A 21,779-nucleotide genomic window follows, 5' to 3' on the forward strand; every position below is an offset into this window, starting at 1 on the left:
GTATAAAGCGAGAGAGGCGAGTGACGGGAAGCGAGCGAGAGAGGGAGAGTGCCAAGCGAGAATACAAGGGAGAGAGGGACTGACAAACAATTTGTTATGAAACACAAATAAATCAAACGATAGCTACTATATTTGTTTTATATTATTAGTTTGCCATCATTCTATACATTATTCCATTGTTTTTTCACACACACAAAAAAAAATCATAATAGATAATTAGTTGTACCCCTCTAGAGCAGTAATGACGGTGCAAACTTCTTAATAAGGGGATTTAAAATCTGAAAATAGATATACGATATAGTCCAAGAGGATTCAACATCTATTATATATACTTAAAATTTTATTTTAATCATATATAAATAATATAATTTTTCGTCGAATGACCCTAACTCTAAGATAGGTCCGCCACTGCTCCAGAGAGTGGATGAATGACTGATGCAAAAAATAAACAATCTAAAAAATCACACATTAGAATCACAAAACCAGTTTGGTGATGTAACCATTGGGTATCAATTGACCACTCTGACATATAATAAAATATTTTTACCATACACTTTCAAATAAAAAAAAATTATTTTTTTTGTGAATATTAACACATATGTTCAAATGATTAATTCAAACATTCGTTAAGTTCCAAATCCGGCTTTGATAATCAGGAAAAAGAATGAAAAGACTATTTTGCCATTCCAGAAAAACCCATAACTACATTTCGGTACGGACACTCCTTTTCCAATGCCAAGGGTAAAGATGTAAATTAAAATAGTCTTCTTAATAGCCACACGCTGGAATACACTATAAAACCTTCCATGTCTCTTAATTGCCGTTTTTTCCCTCTTTTCTATTTTACATATAAAAGAAAAAGGACTCCACATACATTCGAATTGCTCTCTCTTTGTTTCGCGTAAAGTAACACCGCCAGTGTGTGAGAATATGTTGAGGTTTTTCGGCAGAGGCTCGCCGCAGCAAGATTCTCCGTCGCCGTCGCCGTCTCCATCGTCCTCGCCTTCTCCATCGCCTCCTAAGCGCTCCTCTGTCAATGTTGCTTCGGGACCAGCGAGGCCGATACGTTTTGTGTATTGCGATGAGAAAGGGAAGTTCCAGATCGATCCCGAAGCCCTAGCGGTACTTCAGCTTGTCAAGGAGCCAGTTGGTGTTGTCTCCGTTTGCGGTCGCGCTCGTCAAGGAAAGAGCTTTATATTAAACCAGGTGAGTATAATTTTAAATTTCAGTACATTATTAGGGTTAATGCTTGCCGGTATTGTAGTTTTTAATTTGAACTGAGACTTTGTGACGTAGTATAGCAACATAATTGTTCAGATAAACTAATTTAATAAAGCACAATGATTTGGTATGAGAAACAGAGTAGGTGGTAAATACTAAGGAACTAAGCAGCAACAAAAATAGCTTGGGTGAATTAGGACGAGAACTTTCCTGAATAATGAATTGCAGAAGTTGGGAAACTATGTGTAGGGAAGTGGTTTGCAAATGTCATGTTAGAGATTAAAGCTAGGGCGAGTTTGTAGTTATGAGACTGCAGATGGAAAAAGTTTGTTTTTTGGGTGTCTAATTATTTGCCAAGGTTCCAGAAAGATATTGACCAACAATGAGAGGATTTAACATGTCAGCTGTATCAACTAGGATGTTCATTGTAGATGACCAAAAACAAGATGGAGAATCTGAAGCACACTAATAGAATACTCATAAAAAAATTTGACCAGATGAATAAGGAACTATGCAACAGAGCGTTCAAGCTGGATTTTTCTAAATTGTTCTTTTAGAACCGTGTATCCGGACCAACTTGCGGTCCACCTCAACTAATTCCACTAGGTACCTTCTATCTCTTACTGATGCATATGTCGGGTAGCTTTGTCCATCAAGGCTTGATCTGATATGAAGAAGTTTGGTTTTAAACCTGAGAGTTGAGACCTAATAGTTCTCAAGCACTTCAATTCTGAAAAACTGGACTGGCTTTCTGTGCGTTTCTGTATAGAACTCCTTATTTGTTGCCTCGTGTAGTAAGCTTGATCTGCCTTAAGTAACTACCCTCCTGTTTTGAAGGGTGCCTGCATGTGTCTCTTAGGCCATGTGGGAGGAGGAGTGTCAGATGTTTTAAGGGGAAGACAGATATTGCACAGAAGCTGAAATACAAATGTTTACGCTTTTTGGTGTTATCTACAGGATCTGAAGGACGAAAATAGCATTGCTAGATTTCATAGAATCTTTCAAGAATAGGTTTTTGTACAGCATAGGTTTATACGTTTAATGCTAGACCGCTCTATTTTTAATATAACGTCTACCACCTATGAAATGCCTCATAAAGTAAATTTTATCTCCATTGTGCAGAGTGTTCCTTTTTTCCCCTTTAATTTATTTAAGCACAATTTGCTTATACTGCTGTCAAGCCTTACTGATAGAAATAGTATAGCTTGTCGTCACCCCATGGCCAAAGCCATGATAAAATGATAGCTAGTGTTTTTCTTTTGGAGACTTGTTTGATTTATCGTATGGATAAATTTATCAGGAAAACAAATCCCTTCCGTTCTTTGGACATTTCCTTCTGATGTTAGATATTTAATGTAAGAGTTTGCTAGTTATCAAAATCAAGATAACTGAGAGTTTCCTCCATTTGATGTAGCTTCTTGGGAGGAGCAGTGGCTTTCAAGTAGCACCAACTCATCGCCCATGTACCAAAGGCATTTGGTTGTGGAGTGCACCTTTACGAAGAACAGCTCTTGATGGAACAGAATACAACCTTCTACTGCTCGACACTGAAGGAATCGATGCTTATGATCAAACGGTTAGATTTTGTGCTTAAATATTTTTATCATTGCTGTACTGGTAAAATACGGGCAGCTTTCTTCGATTCACCATGCTTTTTTTCCTTATAGTAGATTCATTCATTTTTACCTACTCCCCCACCTCCATTAAATGACAAAGAAAATGTCAGCTATGTGTCAACTCTGAATAATTGTTTTCCTTTCTTGTTTGGGTTAGTACTCTGCATAATTGTCCCTCACTGAGTATTATTCTTACTCTTCAAAAAAAAAAATTGTTCCCTTCTAACTTGTTCATTTTGGGTTTGATTAAACTTTAAAGGAATAGGAACTCAAGGAATACTTTTTCTCTGGCAACCCCCCTCCCTTCTATTTATGTCTTCCTCCTTATTCATCTTTTAGTTGTTCAACAGGGAACATACAGCACTCAGATATTCTCCTTGGCAGTCCTCCTCTCGAGTATGTTTGTTTATAACCAGGTTTGAACTACTCAGGCATGGATCTCCTATCTCTTTCTGACAAGATGTTCTTGCTAGATAATCATTCAATCACAAAGGGCTTAGGTTATGTGTCTTGCAGGAATGCCTTTTTTCTTATAGTTACTACTTACTAATGAGAAAAGACATTCTCATAAGATACATTCCTCATCCTTTTGATTTATATACTTGTGTTGTTTTCACTGTCTGCTTTTTTTGACTTCTTGTTTGTTTTGTATCCAATTCAGACTAGTTTCCTAATATTTTTATTGATTAGATGGGTGGTATTGATGAAGCTGCTCTTGATCGGCTCTCTCTCGTCACTGAAATGACTAAGCATATACGTGTTAGAGCTTCTGGAGGAAGGACCAGTGCCTCTGAGCTTGGACAGTTCTCTCCAATCTTCGTTTGGTTGCTCAGGGTAAGTTGGAATTTATTTATTAATATCAGTTTAGCTTCTTTTAAGGTTTTCTCTTCTGAATTATAAGTAAATGGCATACACGTATTACTATTTTCTTTTGAATAGGATTTCTATTTAGACTTGACTGAGGATAATCACAAGATAACACCACGAGACTACCTAGAGCTTGCTTTACGACCAGTTCAAGGTGGTAGGAGAGATGTAGCTGCTAAAAATGAGGTACTTACATCAAATCATTGTTCTTTTATTTTGCTTATCCACAAAAGCTCAATTGTTATGAGTAATCTTCTCTATCCTAAGGGCTTCAATGATAGTTCTGTTTTGCCTTTTTTGATCTGGTGGTAGTTCTTTCTTTCTTATTAAAAAAGAGAGTATCTCTCTATCCAAAGGACTGGCTGGCTGATCTTGTAGAATACTTGCACGTGATTATTTTTGTCTCATATTTTGTATAAATAAATTCCCATTGTAGATAAAAAATTTAAACTTGTGACTGCAGATTAGGGAGTCCATTCGTGCTCTTTTCCCTGACAGAGAATGCTTCACCCTTGTGCGGCCACTGAGCAATGAGAATGAGCTCCAACGGCTTGACCAGATACCTGTCAGTGCTAATGATTATTTCTTGTATTCTCTGTGATTAAAATTACTATCTAATTGTTTTATTGTGGGAATAATACTTCATAGTTCTTACTGTGGTTTCACGTCACCTGCAGATAGAAAAACTAAGGCCGGAGTTTAAAGCAGGTCTTGATGCTTTGACAAGATTTGTTTTTGAGAGGACTAAACCGAAGCAGTTTGGAGCTACTGTAATGACAGGGCCAATATTTTCCCGTATAACTCAGTCCTTCGTTGATGCTCTTAACAATGGGGCAGTGCCCACAATTACATCTTCATGGCAGGTAGATATTAGCACATTTTGTTTCTTCAATCTGCTTGTTGTTTTTGTTGTTCTTTTTTGTATTTACAGTAGTATTAGTTGTTATATATTATTTGGTTGTGGACACTGAGAGGACAAACTGGAGAAAAACGATTATTCTTGCTTTAGATTCTTTTATGTGCATGATTTGTAACCTAGCTTCATTGATATTTTGTATTAGAGGCTTGTGACCTTTATATATTGTTTCATGACCATGCATTCTTCGGGCTTATGGTAAATATTGTGTCATAAGGAACTGAATTCTGATACATATGGAAACCACTAAATCCTTCACTTAATAGAGGCATCTTTATTTCCTCTACTACGATCTAAATCAAATATTGTTTGTTTTCTTTGACAAAAGAATGGTAATATGACATCTTTATGCTCATGTTGCCTTTCTTCCTTCTTATAGATTTGCATAAAAAGTTTCACCAATTCCATTGTCTAAAGTTGAACTATTTGCTTATCTTGCTCTATGGGCCTTCATTGTAACATTGTTTCTTCAGATTGCTCATGACCCATATGATTTTTATGTATCTTGGCTGCCCTTCTTGTTTTCCTGCAGCTTGCTCTTTTGTTACTCATTTGTACTATCGAAAATTCAGAAACAATGAATTTGGAATACATGATGGGACCAGCGGATAATTGTAGAATTACTCAACGTTCTAAATTATGTGAGAAAATTGAGCTGGGAAGCACTTTGCTGATAGCTTTTAGAAGTAGGGAGCATACTGAGATGTGTAGATGTCCAATCCTGCAACAGTTAGTTGTTTGGCCTAGTCTTGGGCTTGTCTCAGACTTCAATGGACAAAATAAGTGACTATATTTCATTTTGTGGCTAAAATTGCACTTCTCTGCGGTATGAAGAAATGGATGACTTTTTTTTCAGGGATCTCTTATTAGATGCTAATAACTGCATGTTGTTTATTTCCTTTCTACCTCTACTATCTTATTTGGTTTGCTAGTAAGTCAGTTTCTATTCCCTTTGCTATTAAATTGGACTGACAAAAATGGCAGACTTACTAGCTTAGTAGTGAATAGTTTTGGTCTAGGTTTCTCATGCTTTTTGGTATGCTACTTGTATTGTATATAGTGGTTCTTCCACATTAATAAAGTTAGTCACTACTTCGTAAAAAAACAGTGAAATCTTGCGGATATTATTTGACTTCCCATCTGTAATTGTACTTTGTGAAAAGTAGTTTTCAGATGAAGCATAATGCTAGTAACCATTTTTTTATCCTTTATGTACCTTCCACATGATATGAAATTTTGTTGACTAATTTTCCTGCGGCAGAGCGTTGAGGAAGCTGAGTGTCAAAGAGCATATGACTTGGCTGCTGAAATGTATATGTCTTCTTTTGATCGTTCTAAGCCACCGGAGGAAGTAAGTACTGCTGTGTTTCACAAGTAATGTAATTTAAAAATATCTACTGATATTTTTGTAATTGCAGGCTTCACTAAGAGAAGCACATGAAGATGCTATCCAGAAGTCCATGTCTGCATTTAATTCTACGGCTGTAGGGGCTGGATCCATCAGAACCAAATATGAGAAACGTCTCCAAAATTTCATAAAGAAAGCATTTGAGGTTTTGATTATTATTTCTGCCCCCTTTTTTTGTTTGTTTTGATGACTGTAGTGTCCCAGCCACCTTTCTTGTTCCTCGACTAAATTCCCCCTAATATTTAGGAAAAGAGGTCCACAAGAGGTGTATAGTTGGAGAAGGCTTAAATTCACCCTTAAAATGATTGGACATGTCACATTTTAGTTGTGTCTTTACATTTGCTTGCATATTAACTTTACTTTGATATATCTCTAAAAATATGCTGATTTGCACTGATTCTAATGTAGGACATTAGAAAGGATGCTTTTAGGGAGTCTTCTCTACAATGTTCTAATGCGATACAGGACATGGAAACTAGACTGAGAAAAGCTTGTCATGCTCCTGATGCAAAAGTAGATACTGTGCTCAAAGTAAGTCTTTATAGTAGACTTTAAAACCTATTTGGGTAGATAAACTAAAATTGTTTGTATAATGAGTTGTTTACGTTGTAAATCCATGTTGTATGTAGGTTCTTGATGATTCTGTATCCAAATATGAAGCTAAGTGTCAAGGTCCTGAAAAATGGAGAAAGCTACTAGTCTTCTTACAACAAAGGTTTGTTATTCCATAGTTCTTACTGGAGCACTTCGGTTTAGGAATGTATATGTTATTCATTTTTGAATTTGCAGCTTGGAGGGGCCACTTGTTGATCTCATCAACAAACAAATGGACCAAATTGGGTCAGAGAAAAATGCACTTGCATTGAAGTGTCGTTCCATTGAGGATAAGATGAGCTTTCTTAACAAACAACTGGAAGCTAGTGAGAAGTTTAAATCTGAATACTTGAAGCGCTATGAAGATGCCACCAGTGACAAGAAGAAGCTTGCAGAAGATTATGCAAGCCGTATTGCAAATTTGCAGAGTAAATATAGTCTGTTAGAAGAAAGATATGCCAGCTTATCAAAAACATTAGATTCTACTAGAATCGAGTCCATGGAATGGAAAAGGAAATATGAGCAGTTACTTTCGAAACAGAAGGCTGAGGAGGAACAGTCAAATGCAGAGATAAGTATTCTTAGGTCGAGAACTAGTGCTGCAGAAGCAAGGGTTAATGCTGCCAAAGAGCAAGCTGAATCTGCTCAAGAGGAGGCAGAGGAGTGGAAACGTAAGTACGGCATTGCTGCCAAGGAAGCAAAGAATGCTCTTGAGAAGGCAGCAGCTGTCCAAGAGCGCACTAGCAAGCAAGCACAATTGAGAGAGGATGCCTTACGGGATGAATTTTCGAGTACTTTGGCTAATAAGGTGAATTTCTACTTGATAGACTGATGCTAGTTATTGGCTTCATTTTCTTTTGCTTCTCATCCCTCTACCTTAAAACCTCAGTAAAACTTCAAAATGGTGCCCAACTCCGTGTAGTTATGATTTCTCTTTTATTTTGCTTGATGGACTGTGTCAGCCGACTTGACTGGTGTTCCGAAATGATAATTGAGATTCTTGCCTTTTCTTTTCAGTATACTAATTTAGATTTTCTGTTCTTGTGAAACTGAAGGAAGAGGAGATTAAGGAGAAGGCAGTTAAACTTGAGCAGGCTGAGCAGCGTTTGTCAACTTTAAATTTGGAGTTGAAGGTGCGCGTCTTCTATACAAAACTAGTTTACATGTATCTTCACCTGATTTGTGCATGATTTCTTTTTTTAAAACAGGACGGAGAAAAATGTATGGGAGAAAGATTGGGGGTTGGGAGAGACAGATGTTTAACTTGCTTTAAAGTGACCTGTAAATTACATGCTTGCAGAAGAAGTCATTACCTCCATCATCCACTATCTGTTCCTTAGATTTATGAAAAGTTGTCTCTCAGTTCTGTAGTTATTGGTAGCCATGACATTTGTGTATTGGTCATGGATAGACAGATTTAGATAGTTTGTCGCTATGCTGGTGCATACCTTGCAAGATGATTGTCATATACCTAACATAGCTCCTTATAATATGAGAAGAGTAGTCCATTAGATCTTCTTTTTTGTATCTCACTTCATATAGTTAGCCTAATATATGCACAAGTGTGGTACTAATGACATACTCTACGTACTAAAAAAATGTACTTCTACTATTGGTTGTACTAAGATCTTTACCTTACACAGGTTGCTGAGTCAAAGATACAGAATTATGATCTGGAGGTCTCAGCCTTGAAGCATGAAATTAAGGAATTAGGTGAAAGGTTTGAGCGCATGAATGCTACTGCACTGTCATTTGAAAGAGAAGTTAGGATTCTGGAACAAGAGAAAGTTCATCTGGAGCAGAAGTATCGGTCTGAGTTCAGTAGATTTGAAGAAGTCGAGGATAGATGTAAATCAGCTGAAAGAGAGGCGAAAAGAGCGACTGAGCTGGCTGATAAAGCAAGGGTTGAAGCAGCTACTGCCCAGAAAGAGAAGAGTGAAATCCATCGAGTAGCTATGGAAAGGTCGGCTCAGATCGAGAGGAATGGGAGAAATATACAAAACTTGGAGAGGCAAAGAGATGACTTGGCCGATGAATTAGAGAGGTGCCGTGCATCTGAGTTTGATGCGCAGTCAAAAGTTACAACTTTGGAGGCCAGAGTCGAAGAAAGGGAAAAGGAAATTGAATCACTTCTGAAATCAAATAATGAACAGAGAGCCAGTACTGTGCAAGTCCTTGAGAGTTTGTTGGAGACTGAGCGTGCTGCGCGTTCTGAGGCAAACAACAGGGCAGAAGCACTATCAGTTCAGTTGCAAACTACACAAGGAAAGCTGGATCTTCTTCAGCAACAGCTAACTAAAGTTCGGCTGAATGAAACAGCATTAGATAGCAAACTTAGAACTGCTTCCCATGGAAAACGTGCCAGGATAGAAGAATATGAAGCCGGCGTCGAATCTGCTCTTAATATGGGCACAAATGATAGAGTAACCAGGGGAAATAAGAGGTCAAAGAGTACGACCAGCCCCGTGGCAGTCACCTGTCCAGAAGATGGGGGCTCCGAGTTTAGGGGAGATGATGTTACGAGTAGTCAACAAACATATACCGAGGATTATACTAAATACACGGTGCAGAAACTGAAGCAAGAGCTCACAAAGCATAATTTTGGTGCTGAACTGCTCCAATTGAAAAATCCCAACAAGAAGGAGATTCTAGCTTTATATGAGAAATGTGTTCTCCAGAAATCGTAGCTTCTGCTCTGCTTCCTAGAAAGGTTTAAAGTAACTCCCCAACAAATTTCACCAGGTGACTCTGATATCTTAGGAGATTTTACATGGAAATCTTTAGCACACTACCTTTTGACAGAAGCTGGTATAATTGCTGATGCTGCTGACTTAACCATTGATGTAACTTAAGACTGTTTTCCCATCTGGGGTGTATTCTATTCTGGTTTATAGACATTCTGTTGTTTGTTTGCTGTGTTCAGTGCGCTGCAGCGACTCAAGAGTTGAAATTGGTGTATTGAGAGACTACTAGTATGCGTAGTCAACCCCCGTTTTAGGGCTGACTCTAGGTTTTAAGTTTGTTTGATTCGTTTCTTCTTCCCATGTTTTAGATATTTAATGATTGGTACTTTGGTAGGATCACGTTATGTAAATCCCAGGACAAGCATGTTGTGTAAGAATACCTGCTGAGGTAGTTTATTTTTTTTTGCCACTTTTCAACTTCGTATCCTGTAAGCTGTTGATTTTGTCAACTAAAAATTGGAGTTATTTATAACATATGTATGTTTTTCTTAATTTTGTATTTCGTTGTCATAACTCATAGCTCGTAAGTGGGGTTTTCACAGCTTTGCTGAGTAGAACTTTTCTACGATTTAATTCTGCTGGAGTTTTTGGTGGTAGCAATGCATTTGGTGACAACATTAATTTGAATCTAAACGGAAATAGTACGAGTGAGATTCATTTAAAGTATATCTTCACGCAAGTATTTTCATTCGATTCTCGATCCTTGAGGATTCAAAGGTAGACTGGATTTGACCGGTACGACTATCCAGTCCTAATAATTTAGGAGCCAATAGATGAATGAACGATAATTTTAAAATAAATTCAGTAATATTTTTTAGCCCTTCTCCACAACGTAAAATGGGTCTAAGTTTCAACATAGCAATATATGTTGCCTACGTTCTCTCACAAATTATAACTCAAAATTCTTAGTAGGCCAAATAATGAAATTGTAATTTAATATAATAATCTCCTAATCAGTGAATCAAATAAAAAGAAAATCAAACAACCAATCTTTCTAGATTATCCCACATTGTTCCAAATTGTTTGTTCAATCAAACCATTAATTAATTAAATCAATTAGCCACAAGTCATGAGAATAAATATATGAATACAAAGAAAATTTAAAAATTAAGCTTATGAAGACATAATTGTTCATCATTTACATCTTACATACATTACATATCTCTTAATAATAATTTAAAAAAAACAAGTAAATAATGAACACTGTATATTAATAACAAAACAAAAAAAAACCTAATTAAACTAAGAACTGATCGATCTAAGAAAGTAGATTATTAATCTTTAATCAGTTAAAAGTAAACATTTATTTTATTCCTCCATCCTCATTAGTACCTCAAATCTTTTAACTTAAAGACTTTTACACACTACAACAACATTTTTTTTTTTAAAAAAAAAAGAACCCTTAATAGTAATAATAATAGCTTTCATTTTCTTCCTACTTTCTCACTTCTCTTTGCTTGCTTCTGAAGGTATAACAAAAGATGAGCCATCACCATGAACAACCAAATTCTGAATTAACTCATGAGGTGAGCTTTGGCTCTCAACATTATATGACATGAAAGGATTAGGATTATAATAATCGACGAAATTCGTTGTTTTAAGGACAGGGTTAATAATATTGTTGCTATGATCAAGTGTTTTTTTTATGGTTAATGATCCACATTGTCTAGGTTGTGTTTGGTAGAAAACTTTTGAAACAACTAATTCTCCATCTTTTTCTTCTTCATTTTCACCTAAGTGATATTGGTGCATTACCCAATTTGTTTTCTCAGGCTTTCTCTGTCTACCATAATTTGTATAAAGTACCAAGATTTTCTTGTAACCTTTGACAACTCCACTTATGTAAACTGGCCTTGTTTTACCTGTCTTGTGCCATCTTGTTTCACCACCATCAATTTCAGTGTGTACCTTTCGACGTTTTCTTGTCCCCGTCGTGTATGCTTTTGATGGACGATGAAAGAAATGACGCACTTGACCATCCTTGTTGACTCCTGCATGCAGTAGCGTGTTCAGAATTTCAAATTTATATTTAATGACCTATATCCTATGATCATCCCTAGGAATGAAATGTTTTATTTTATAAGAAAATGACACAACTTTTCAGTAGTCAAAAGGAGCCAATCATAGGCACCACATTAAAATAATTTTTATTTTTTCCTCTTAATCTTTTCAATAATAAGTAAAGTAACACATGAATAATGTGTATATGTGTGTCATATACTCTTGTTACAATAACAAGGAAAGAATTTATGTGATCCACGGCAAATGGTATAGCATATAACTAGCATCAATATATGATATTCCGTCCATTTAATTTGATATTTTCACAAAATTTATAACAAAAAAATAATCAAGGTGGGAGTAAATTATTTTTGAATGTTATTATTATAACCAGAAATCTATAACAATCTTTCTAAGAGGCAATAAGTACTCACTGATTATTTTTGAAAGTCATCATTATAAACAAATTAAAATCTAAACTTTTCAAAAGGTAGCAAATACTCAATATAATAGTCAAGGATACAAGTAAACTATTTTATTAACACAACCATTACAACAAAAATCTATAACAATCTTTTTGAAGAGGTAGAAAGTAGTGTACTGAATGGAATAGTTAAGGTGCACGTAATAATTGAACTATTCACTATATACAAATTAAAATCTAAAATGTTAAAAGGTAGAAAATAGTCAATTGAATAATCAAGGTAAAAGTAAATTTTTTCTTAACACAACCATCATTATAAACAAAAATCTATATGAAAAAAAAACATTCTAAAAAAGGTATATATACATATAGCATGGAGTGTGAGTATACACTATTTTTTAATAAATGCCACCATTATAAACTACAATATTTTAGACACCACCATTAAAAAAAAAATATAACAAAACACACACTACTAAAAAGTAAGTTAAAAATTGTGTTATATAATATGATTTTTTCACTCATTTTTCAATAAATTAGCTCATAGAAAAAAGGCATGATGAAAAACAGATTTCCTCTGATATACTGAATAATTTTCAATTTTTTGCTCGTAAAAATACTGATATCTTTTTTTTTCTTCACCAATTCAATTAAAATATCTATAATAGTCATTGAACATTTTGTAGTGGAAAATTTTAATGGAAAAAAACAGTAGTTTTTTTATAGTGATAGTTAGTATTATGTTGCATAGGGTACACTCCATTGACATTTGTATCTTGAATACTTACATTTTAGCAAAATAGGTAACTTAGGTCCCTTAACCAAGTATTTTCCACTTTTGGATATTTGAAGAAAGAATGAAATTCTCAATCCAGTTGGCAGTTGGCACCTTCAACAGGTAGCCACTAAAGGCTATTTTGTTAGCAACAACTTCTCAAACCAAGTCACTAAAAGGCCATCAATTTATAGAATAAAAAGCCACAAAATGAGGAAAAAGGAAATAACTCATTAACAGAATTTCATGGCATGAAATTTCCAACAAATGAATAAAACAAATTTAGAATAATACAAATACTATAAGCAATTATTAACTTTTACTACTAAATTGTCTCACTTGGGAAATTTCCTAAACCATAAAATAATACAGTAACAAATTGTGACATATATACAAGAATTATCCCCATAGGTTGAAGATTTTTCACGAAATCAAAAATTCAAGAAAAAAGAAAAGATTATTAATAGTAGTAAATATTTTTTTTAAAATTTGCTTACCAAAATTAGAAAAATTCTAATTTTATAATGCTAATTGCTAAGTGTGACCCACTCTAATAACAAATCCGAATATAAATCCTGGAAGGAATAAAATCCGGACAAGAAAACATCATGAATCCTCTTAGTAATTTCACTACCTCCTCTTTTTTGTTTTTGTGAATGCAGATACATTATCTTTTTATCATAAACTAGTTTACATTGCTGATCCTCAACTCACATAAAGTGAGCGTTATAGTTTCAACACTACGATAAAATTATATAAAGTGAGCGTTATAGTTTCAGCGTTACGACAAAATTATATAAAGTGAGCGTTATAGTTTCAGCACTACGACAAAATTATATAAAGTGAGCGTTATTATTTCAGCGTTACGACAAAATTATATAAAGTGAGCGTTACAATTTCAGCACTACGACAAAATTATATAAAATATATAGCTGATTTGGACGTTTTAACCAATACGAATTCCATTTCAATTGTTACATTCTTCATTACTATATTCACATACACAAGAATATATATCATAGTTGTGGTAGGCTAATAACCCGTGTAAGGTAATTACGTATTATTTTATAATGTATTGTATTGTATTTAATTATTTTAATAAATGTAATGTTTGAATAGATTGTATCGCTTTTCGTTAATTAATGTTACACATCGACAACAAAGATTAAACCACAAAGAAAGTAGTGTATAGGCTAGGTAAATCTACTATATGTAAATGAATAAAACAAGATTATTGAAAATTAAAGTAAAATCATAATGGTAAAAATAAAGGCAACGATCCGATCAATCAAATCAGTCATTTCATAAAATGAAACTTTTCGTTATTGCACCCAACACTAAATTTAAATGATATAATGGTAAAAATAAAGGCAACGACCCGATCAATCAAATCAGTCATTTCACAAAATGAAACTTTTCGTTATATGCACCCAACGCTAAATTTAAACGATGCATACGACACAACAAAATTGAATGTAAAACAATCAAAATAAACATGCGTATTTAAATTAACAAAATGATTTATATTGATGTAAATATATATGATTTAAGAATATTAATGAAAAAAAAAATTACCTGGTAATTTCTGTGGATGAGTGTAGCAAATACCATTTTGTCCATCAATGGTCAAAATAAAATCATCAATAAGGGGATGAATTTTATGATTATCTGAAAGTACTTTTGCTTCTAAATGTTCAAGTATCTCTCCATCTGATGGATCAAACTTCACTCCAGCTGGTAGACCAGGCAAATCATGTAGTATTCCCCTCTATTTTTCATTATACACGCCCAAAATTAATCAATTTATATTATGTCACACAGTTTAAAAATTTGAATCTCGAAATTCTAATTCAGAGACAGAATTAGTACCTGATGTTGAAGCTGTATGTTGTGTCCACATGAAGGACAAGTTATGAATCTAGTTTTTGAAGTGACCATAATAACATTATTTTCCTGATCTGATGATGAAGATGATGATATTATTGGGAGAACTGTTGATTGACTGCACCATGCCATATTTTTCTACTAACATGGATCCCTAGTTTAATTTGGTTGATTTCTATAAAAAAAAAAAACAGAAGAAAACTGTAAACACGATGATCACAACAACAACATATACAATGAAATTTATCAGATAAAAGTGTAAAGTTCGAGACGATAAATAATTAATTAAGATGAGGAGAATAGTTAAATTAAAAAGCACGTTTTTGAAGTGATGAGAAGGAATTGAGTTCTTACTTTTTTTTTTTTTTTTGTAGTTTCAAATTCTCTTCTGTTTTGATGAAGATTGAGAACTGTTTTTTGTGCTGGTGTGTTGAAACAAGTAAAAAGAGAGGGAGAGAGAAAAAAAAGAGAAGAGGAAGAAAAAGGGTCAGATTTTTGTGTGAAAGGAACAAGCTTGGAATTAATATTGTTTTTAATTTTTAGAGATGAGAAGAAAAAATGAAAAAAGAAAATTAGTTGCTTGGACGTCAAGTTTAGTTATCTTAATGTGTGTTTATAGTATACACATGTACCAGAATAAATATAACTTTTTTTCTCTGTTTTAATTTATTTGTCTTGATACTTGACATGATATAACGTTAATAAAAAAAGTGAATTTTATTTTTCAAATTTTATCATATTAAATACAAGATATGTCAAAATGAATCAAAATATTCTTTAAATTCTTTTTTTTATCTTAAAAACGTCAAGTGAAAAGTTGAAATTAAAACGGAGAAAAAACTTTCAAGTCAGCTTTTCATACTATTCCATGCAGGGAGGACCCACCCTATAATATGGGAGTGCACGTGCACCTGTTAACTTTGAAATACTGAGAGAAATTATAATATAATTAACAGTGCACTTATGAAGAGCATAAGAGTGCTACTGGCACAAGCCAAAGGAACCAAAAAGTATTGATAGAGAGCATTTTACCTCTCAACGCGAATTTAAATTTAGTCAGATTCTAATTATGCAGGTTTATCTTAGAGCTCATATTTAAGCTAAAGTAATATGGTATTTATCTAACGTCGTGAAAGTGTCACCTTTCAAGAGTAGAAGGAAGCGGAATAAGCGCTCTTATATAAGTTCATTTCTGATTCACTTCTTCCCATTCGTTCCGAATCTTCAAATCCTAAATTCGCCTCTTATTCCATGATTCTTAATCTATATTTATGATTTACCCATAACTATTTAAAAGAAAAAGTACTAAAAAAAGCGCTTTACCTCTCAACGTAAATTTAAATTTAGTTAGTTTTTTATTATATGCAGGTACACAATTCCGGATGAAAAAAATTGAAACCGTTACTTTACTAAAATAAAGGGTTTATCTACTTGACCTAATGAAATGAAATATGAGTATAATAAGTATAGTAAAGTGTAGCGGGGGGGAAAGAAAAATTCTTGTGTAGGACATTTCACCTCTTTTAGGTTCATCACTCTAACAAGAAGAAAGAGATAGAGGGTATAATTAGCTGCAGTGTCAACCTAGAGTATTCTTAAAGCTACTAATAATATATATAAGATAGATTGGTAATTGAAAATTTGGTATATATATACGTACGTACCAACAAATGTGAAAGTAACAAACGATGAATTATAACCTAACTTATATTGTATTTTTACACTCTTTCTTTTCTTTGCGTGACCGAATGATATGAATTATGATGAATAATAAATGTGATTCATCCGCTCTTAACCATAAGTTTTTGTTTTAGTTAGTGTTTCCAATCGTTTGCCCTTTTAGTGAGCTCTACATAAAATGAATTCAAATTAATCGGACCAGTTTTATTGATATGCATAGTCACTATATTAAACACATTGTTCATGGTCTTTGATTCACTGAGTATACTTGATTCGACCATTTTCTAATAAGGTAGAATCCAAGATAAGGTTTTATTGGATTTTTGGAGGAAAATTTTGAATGACTTCAAAGTCGAACGGATCATTTTGGCGAAAATTAGATTCATAGACCTTTCTTTTGATAACGACGATAGAAAAATTCTTTTAACTTTTTTCACATTATAAGAACTTGCAGCAGCCGACACGTTAAGGGTTTATTGGATATTAGTATTTTGTAGGTCGTTGTCATTAAATAATTGAAATGGTAGTCATTAAATAATTATGAAACTGAAACTTATCAGAGAAGCCACGCAATATGAAGCTTATTGAGGAAGCTTTGGTTTTTAGGGTTTTACTTTAACGTATGGACATTTTTTTTTTTGCCAGGATATACTGATTTTATATTGTCATAGATTTCAATCAAATTTTTTTGTACTTAATTCCAAAGATCAAGAACTTTACTTGTAATTTAAATATGATCATCACATCACATTGATTGTGGTGTATTAATGAGAGTCTTTTATCTTTAATTGGAAATTTCGAGTTTGAGTATGAGGAAAATATGGGAGCGTCACCTTTAGACTCTTAGCGCGATCTGAATTTAATCGAAGTTTCAATGTGAGCTTCAGATACCAAACGAAAAATTGAAAAAGTTATATTTTAATTTGATCAATTATTTTAACATTTCTTTGGGTTTATTTGGTTGGCTTACTTGCAACTGGTAATTAACCCCAAGTAATGAATGTAATTTAGTAGCTTCCAAGTAAATAATAATTTGAAACAAATCAATTAACATTCAAGATCTAACTAACGAAATAAAGTTAATTCCTACATCCACTTTTACTTTTTTATCGAAGTTAATTTAATTAATTTAATAATTTAAAACTGAAATTTACATGTTTAAAAACTATATAAAAAATATTTAAAGTTGCACTCCTTCTCGTATTAATATGACGAAAAAACATCTTAAAAAATGTCAGTTAAAATTTTTACTTCGTAACTTTCAATAAAACAAAACGTGACAAGTAAAAGTGATAGAAAAAAACATTATATACAGTCACTATTATAATTAGATATATGGTCAAAATACCCTTAACTATTTCATTAAAAAAAATAGCCCTTGACTAACTTCGCACCTTCAATTGAACTTTTAAGCTTGACCTTTGTTTCTTTATGAGGAATTTTAATGATTTGATATCATCCTTGGAACTATCATTATAGAAAGCCAGATACATCGACAATTCTTTATAATTTCAGTAAAATTTAGTTAGCTATTTGAGGTATAATATATTTTAAATTGAATATTTGAATACATAATAAATAATTTCTATTAGATATTTTTGATATATTTTTGAGAAAAGTTTCTTTATAGGTTCACAAGCGTCTATTATCTAGATAAGTTAATCACACAATCATAATACTCTTTTAAATATACACATCATCAACAAGTGAAACATACATGGTCTTTTACAAATTTTTCATAAGGTTGATTTGCATAAATAAAAAAAAGTTCTGACATATTTTAACCGATTATCTTTTCTACGAAATAGGTGTTTAAGAACAGACCAATTTTTCAATTTTTTGAATATAAAATGCAATGACATGTTATAACTAAAAATAAAATAAAATTCAGTGGGCTTTGAATGAGTATGTACAGTTGGCCCATATCTCACATCTGAAAAGGGCTATTCATCAAACGAAATCAGAGTAAAAGTTTTGAACTTGTTGAACGGCTGCGGCAGTTACAGGGTAATCAAAGCCCCTTCCTTGAAGACAATTTTCTCCATAACAATGTTTTTTGGTATCAAGAGGTAAGCTAAATCTCAAAACTTATGGTTTCCAAACTAATTTTGCTTGCTATAGTGATGTTTTATTAATATGATCTGCAATCTATATGTTGTGATTTTGTCAATTCAATAATTGTTTTGAGTGTTACAAATATGTAAGCAGCAAGGAATAGAACACTTAAATTGTAAAACTATCCCTATCTTAGGAGTTTGTATAGTGTGCAGAGGGTAAACAATTGTATGCTTGGACAAACTTTTAGAGGGCGGAGCCTATAGCAATTAGAAAAAAAAAATCTGGTCGATATTGACGTTTTGGTAATAGAATCAAACTTTTAGGGACTATTTTTCGTTGTTAATGGCCGGTTCTTTTGAAGTAAAACCTATAAGCTAGCTTATGAGCAGAGCGGATTGTCCAAGACCATAAAATTAGAGAAATAATCCATTGTGCCACATGCTTAGGCTGTTAATTGGAAGTGAACAATATACCGTCAGGGTCCATCATTATAATACACTATAATAGGGTGGATCTTGCTCGGATAGTGTTTTAAGAAAATGTCCTTGGACCTAACTCAACTCCAAAGCTAGCTCATGAGGGGGATTGTCCAAGACCATATAATGAAATAAATAAACAATCGAACCATTTAACAAGGAAGGAGAAGACACTGAGAGAACAAATCAGTGAGGAGGGCTTTGTCCAAGTTGGTGCTCTATGTAAGCAACAATATAGATTTTTATAGCTGGTTTTATCCGAGGTTGATCTCCGGTAGTGGGGAGGGGCTTAAGTGCTACACTTGACTAATGGCAAGGACAATTTTTGTCCAAAAACAAAATGGACAACAAAATTCTGTTATTTCAGTAGTTCAGAGATATTGTTTACCCTTCTCCCTATACTCAGTGGTTATAATAGAATAGACGGCCCTGATGAGGCGTAAAAACTAATTGTCCCTCATTTAGGTCAAGGAATCGACAACCAAAAAAAAAAAGTAATGAGGTTAAGAGACACTATTATTATAGATAAGTTTCTATCTATCTTGATAAACGAGAAATACTTGAATGTACGTGATTTTAAATAGAAATCATGAAATACGAAGTATTGATTACAAAGTGAAATGCAAAAAGAAAATAACGATAGTAATATTCTGAAATATAATGAAACCACTCTAACATACAATTTATTTCATTTGAGAGAAATAGGATTTGCCTATGAATTTGTCGTGTTTGACACACCAAATTTAAAGTTTGATCCTCTTAGCTTTTCTTTTGTGATATGATCCATTCTTTCTATCATGTTTTCTGTTAGATGATTCTTCCAATCTCCGGGCTTACCCTTCCTGAAATATGCGCTGTTATCTATCTGCAAAGAGGAAATTGGCCGATCCTTCCCATTCTTAATCACCTCCAAATTGCTCAAGTTATCAAAACTACATAATTTGACAATCCTTTCTGGTAACCCTTCTCCCTCTTCGTCCCTTGAAAATGGTTTTCCCATGAACTCAGCCAACTTTCTCACGTAGAACAATGTGTCTTTTGTTAATTCTTCATATTTGAGAAACAATAGTGATTCTGGCTTGTCTAAACTTTGTTTCCAGTACCCCAAAACATGATCCCAGTACGGTCCCCACATTGTTTTCCCTTCACAGAACAACTCGAACCCTTCCTCAAAGGAAATTAACAATTCTGTTGTTTCATCCGACTTTCCTTGATGCAGCCACGTGAATCTTTGCATGAAATGCCAAAGAGAAATGAAAGTGTCCTTGGGTTCCCTGCACAAGTAAATCATCTATGTACCGTCCAAGGACTGAACAGATTTGGGTAAAGCATCAAATGGTATATGTGTGGCTATAAGAGGAATATTCTGAGCCTTCATACTGGAATGATTTTCCGGAGAATCAAATTCCAAGGAAGGGATGAGAACATGAGGAAGATTAGTGAGCAAAGGGCTGTTTTCCATATTAAAATGATCTCTGGTTACAATCGCGTAACACAGAGCTTTGAGCCATGTGCAACCAGATTTAGGAGCACTACAAACGTATATATCGTTCCAAGAAGACTTAAAGTTTTCTTGTGTTGAAATGATAGCTTGAAGCATTGCAAACGGATACCAAAAGCCTTGGTACTGATACAAATCCATGAAATCATTTGACCCTTTTACCTTTGGAAGCGTTGATATAAGCTTCTTGAATTTAGAGCTCGTTTCTTCCTCTTCTTCTTCTTCGGCAACATGAGAGAGGTTTATGGTCATGTTATTGATCGGGGAAGAATCCATTGAAGGTTTAATTCAACCAAATACTGGATAGCTTAAGTGAGAATGAAGAGAAGTTAATAGATGGATCATGGATTGGATTGTGAGAGCTTCTCTTTTTTCTTTACAAAATACTCTTTGACTTTATGCTGTCTATTTTACTCGTAATGGCATGTTCATATATGATATATTTAATCGTGCAAGTGCTAAGGGTATTTGGGCCGTCTCAACAAGATTGAACATGCCATTACAAGTCCTCCACATGGTCGTAGATATTTCTTTATTCTTTGAGATTTTTCTTTGTTTTGCTTATGTTGAGGTCCAACTGAATTTGAATTGCAGAGAGTGAAGCCTTTTTTAATAAAAGCAATTTCATATTCCAAGATTCGAACTGATCAAAACCTTTGATTAAAGATGAAGTAGTTATCACCGTCCTCCACAACCTTTGTTGGTGAGATTCTACCTTAGCTATCACTTGACGAGTGATTCAATTCCAGTATTAATTTTATAGCATCTACTCTGTCGCTATTAATTTTATACTGTCTACTCTGTCACTTGACATAGCCAGCACATGTTATTACAATAAGCATTTCCTTCTTAATTTTTGGGTGATCAGTTTTATGGCTACTGCACATGTTATTATTTATTTTTTAGTTATATGATATTCCATTGGAGATAGATAAAATATTGTATATTATCAACTTATGTAAATTGATCATAAGAAACTATTTCTTTACATTTTTCTTCGTTATTCATCACCTTTTCTGTCGAGAGTGTTCAAAATATGTTGTTTAATCACTTTGTATATCATTTTACTTATATATACGATATTACTTTCTGACGAAATAGGGTAGCTATGCCCTTGTCTGTTCGATTCTGAGTATGCATCGATCAAGTCGATTCAATTTTATATATTATCCATTTTTATTCGTGTGAAATATGAATTGGGTCGAATATTTTGTCCATTTAACATAACACAAGTGATGAAAGTAGCAGTAATGAGGTGAAGAAAGAACAATCATTGAAAGTTTTGGTGTTGACTTGATATTAAAGAAAGTTAGGGTGTTGAAACAATAATGAGGAAGAATTAAATAGCCACCAAAAATACTGAGGAAATTATAAAAGCTGAAAATGAAAGGATACCGAGAAATGGGCCACCGGAATCAGTATTAAAGCCCAAGTAAGTACTGACAAATGTACAGAGTGGGGTCAACGGCCCACAAAGAAACTGGCCCACAAAGAAACTGGATTGGTAATTTGGGCCTTTATGCGTTCTCACACGTGCATGGGCCTATCAAAATCTTTACTATTGGAAAAGCAGAAATTTGAATATTTTTGTATCATAATATCTCACAAAGTTAC

At 33.7% G+C, this 21,779-nt stretch overlaps 3 protein-coding genes and 1 long non-coding RNA gene across 4 annotated transcripts; 2 read left to right on the top strand and 2 right to left on the bottom strand.

The window, feature by feature from the left end:
* The first annotated feature begins 836 nt into the window (after nt 1-836).
* LOC107011422 (guanylate-binding protein 1-like) lies at nt 837-9,854 on the top strand. The gene is made up of 14 exons (XM_015210926.2): nt 837-1,206; nt 2,636-2,797; nt 3,188-3,253; nt 3,528-3,671; nt 3,777-3,890; nt 4,168-4,269; nt 4,382-4,567; nt 5,882-5,971; nt 6,039-6,173; nt 6,437-6,559; nt 6,658-6,743; nt 6,818-7,430; nt 7,678-7,755; nt 8,266-9,854. Exons 1-14 carry the CDS (start codon nt 931-933, stop codon nt 9,307-9,309), a joined length of 3,219 nt encoding a protein of 1,072 aa, XP_015066412.1. The 5' UTR covers nt 837-930; the 3' UTR covers nt 9,310-9,854.
* A 592-nt stretch (nt 9,855-10,446) lies between these two features.
* On the bottom strand, nt 10,447-14,956 carry LOC107009435 (NAC domain-containing protein 73). The gene is made up of 4 exons (XM_015208773.2): nt 14,805-14,956; nt 14,436-14,625; nt 14,142-14,334; nt 10,447-11,357 (listed from the first exon to the last, which is right to left on the bottom strand). Exons 2-4 carry the CDS (start codon nt 14,580-14,582, stop codon nt 10,810-10,812), a joined length of 888 nt encoding a protein of 295 aa, XP_015064259.1. The 5' UTR covers nt 14,583-14,625; nt 14,805-14,956; the 3' UTR covers nt 10,447-10,809.
* A 3,041-nt stretch (nt 14,957-17,997) lies between these two features.
* LOC114076180 lies at nt 17,998-21,185 on the top strand. The gene is made up of 2 exons (XR_003577056.1): nt 17,998-18,199; nt 20,760-21,185. It is a non-coding gene; the product is annotated as an uncharacterized LOC114076180 (long non-coding RNA).
* LOC114076179 (flavonol sulfotransferase-like) lies at nt 19,377-20,441 on the bottom strand. The gene is given in 1 exon segment (XM_027915089.1): nt 19,377-20,441. A coding segment is annotated over 1 exon segment (1,065 nt).
* Nucleotides 21,186-21,779: the final 594 nt, after the last annotated feature.

The sequence above is a fragment of the Solanum pennellii genome, chromosome 2 (genome assembly GCF_001406875.1).
Source record: "Solanum pennellii chromosome 2, SPENNV200".
Taxonomy (NCBI): Eukaryota; Viridiplantae; Streptophyta; class Magnoliopsida; order Solanales; family Solanaceae; genus Solanum; species Solanum pennellii.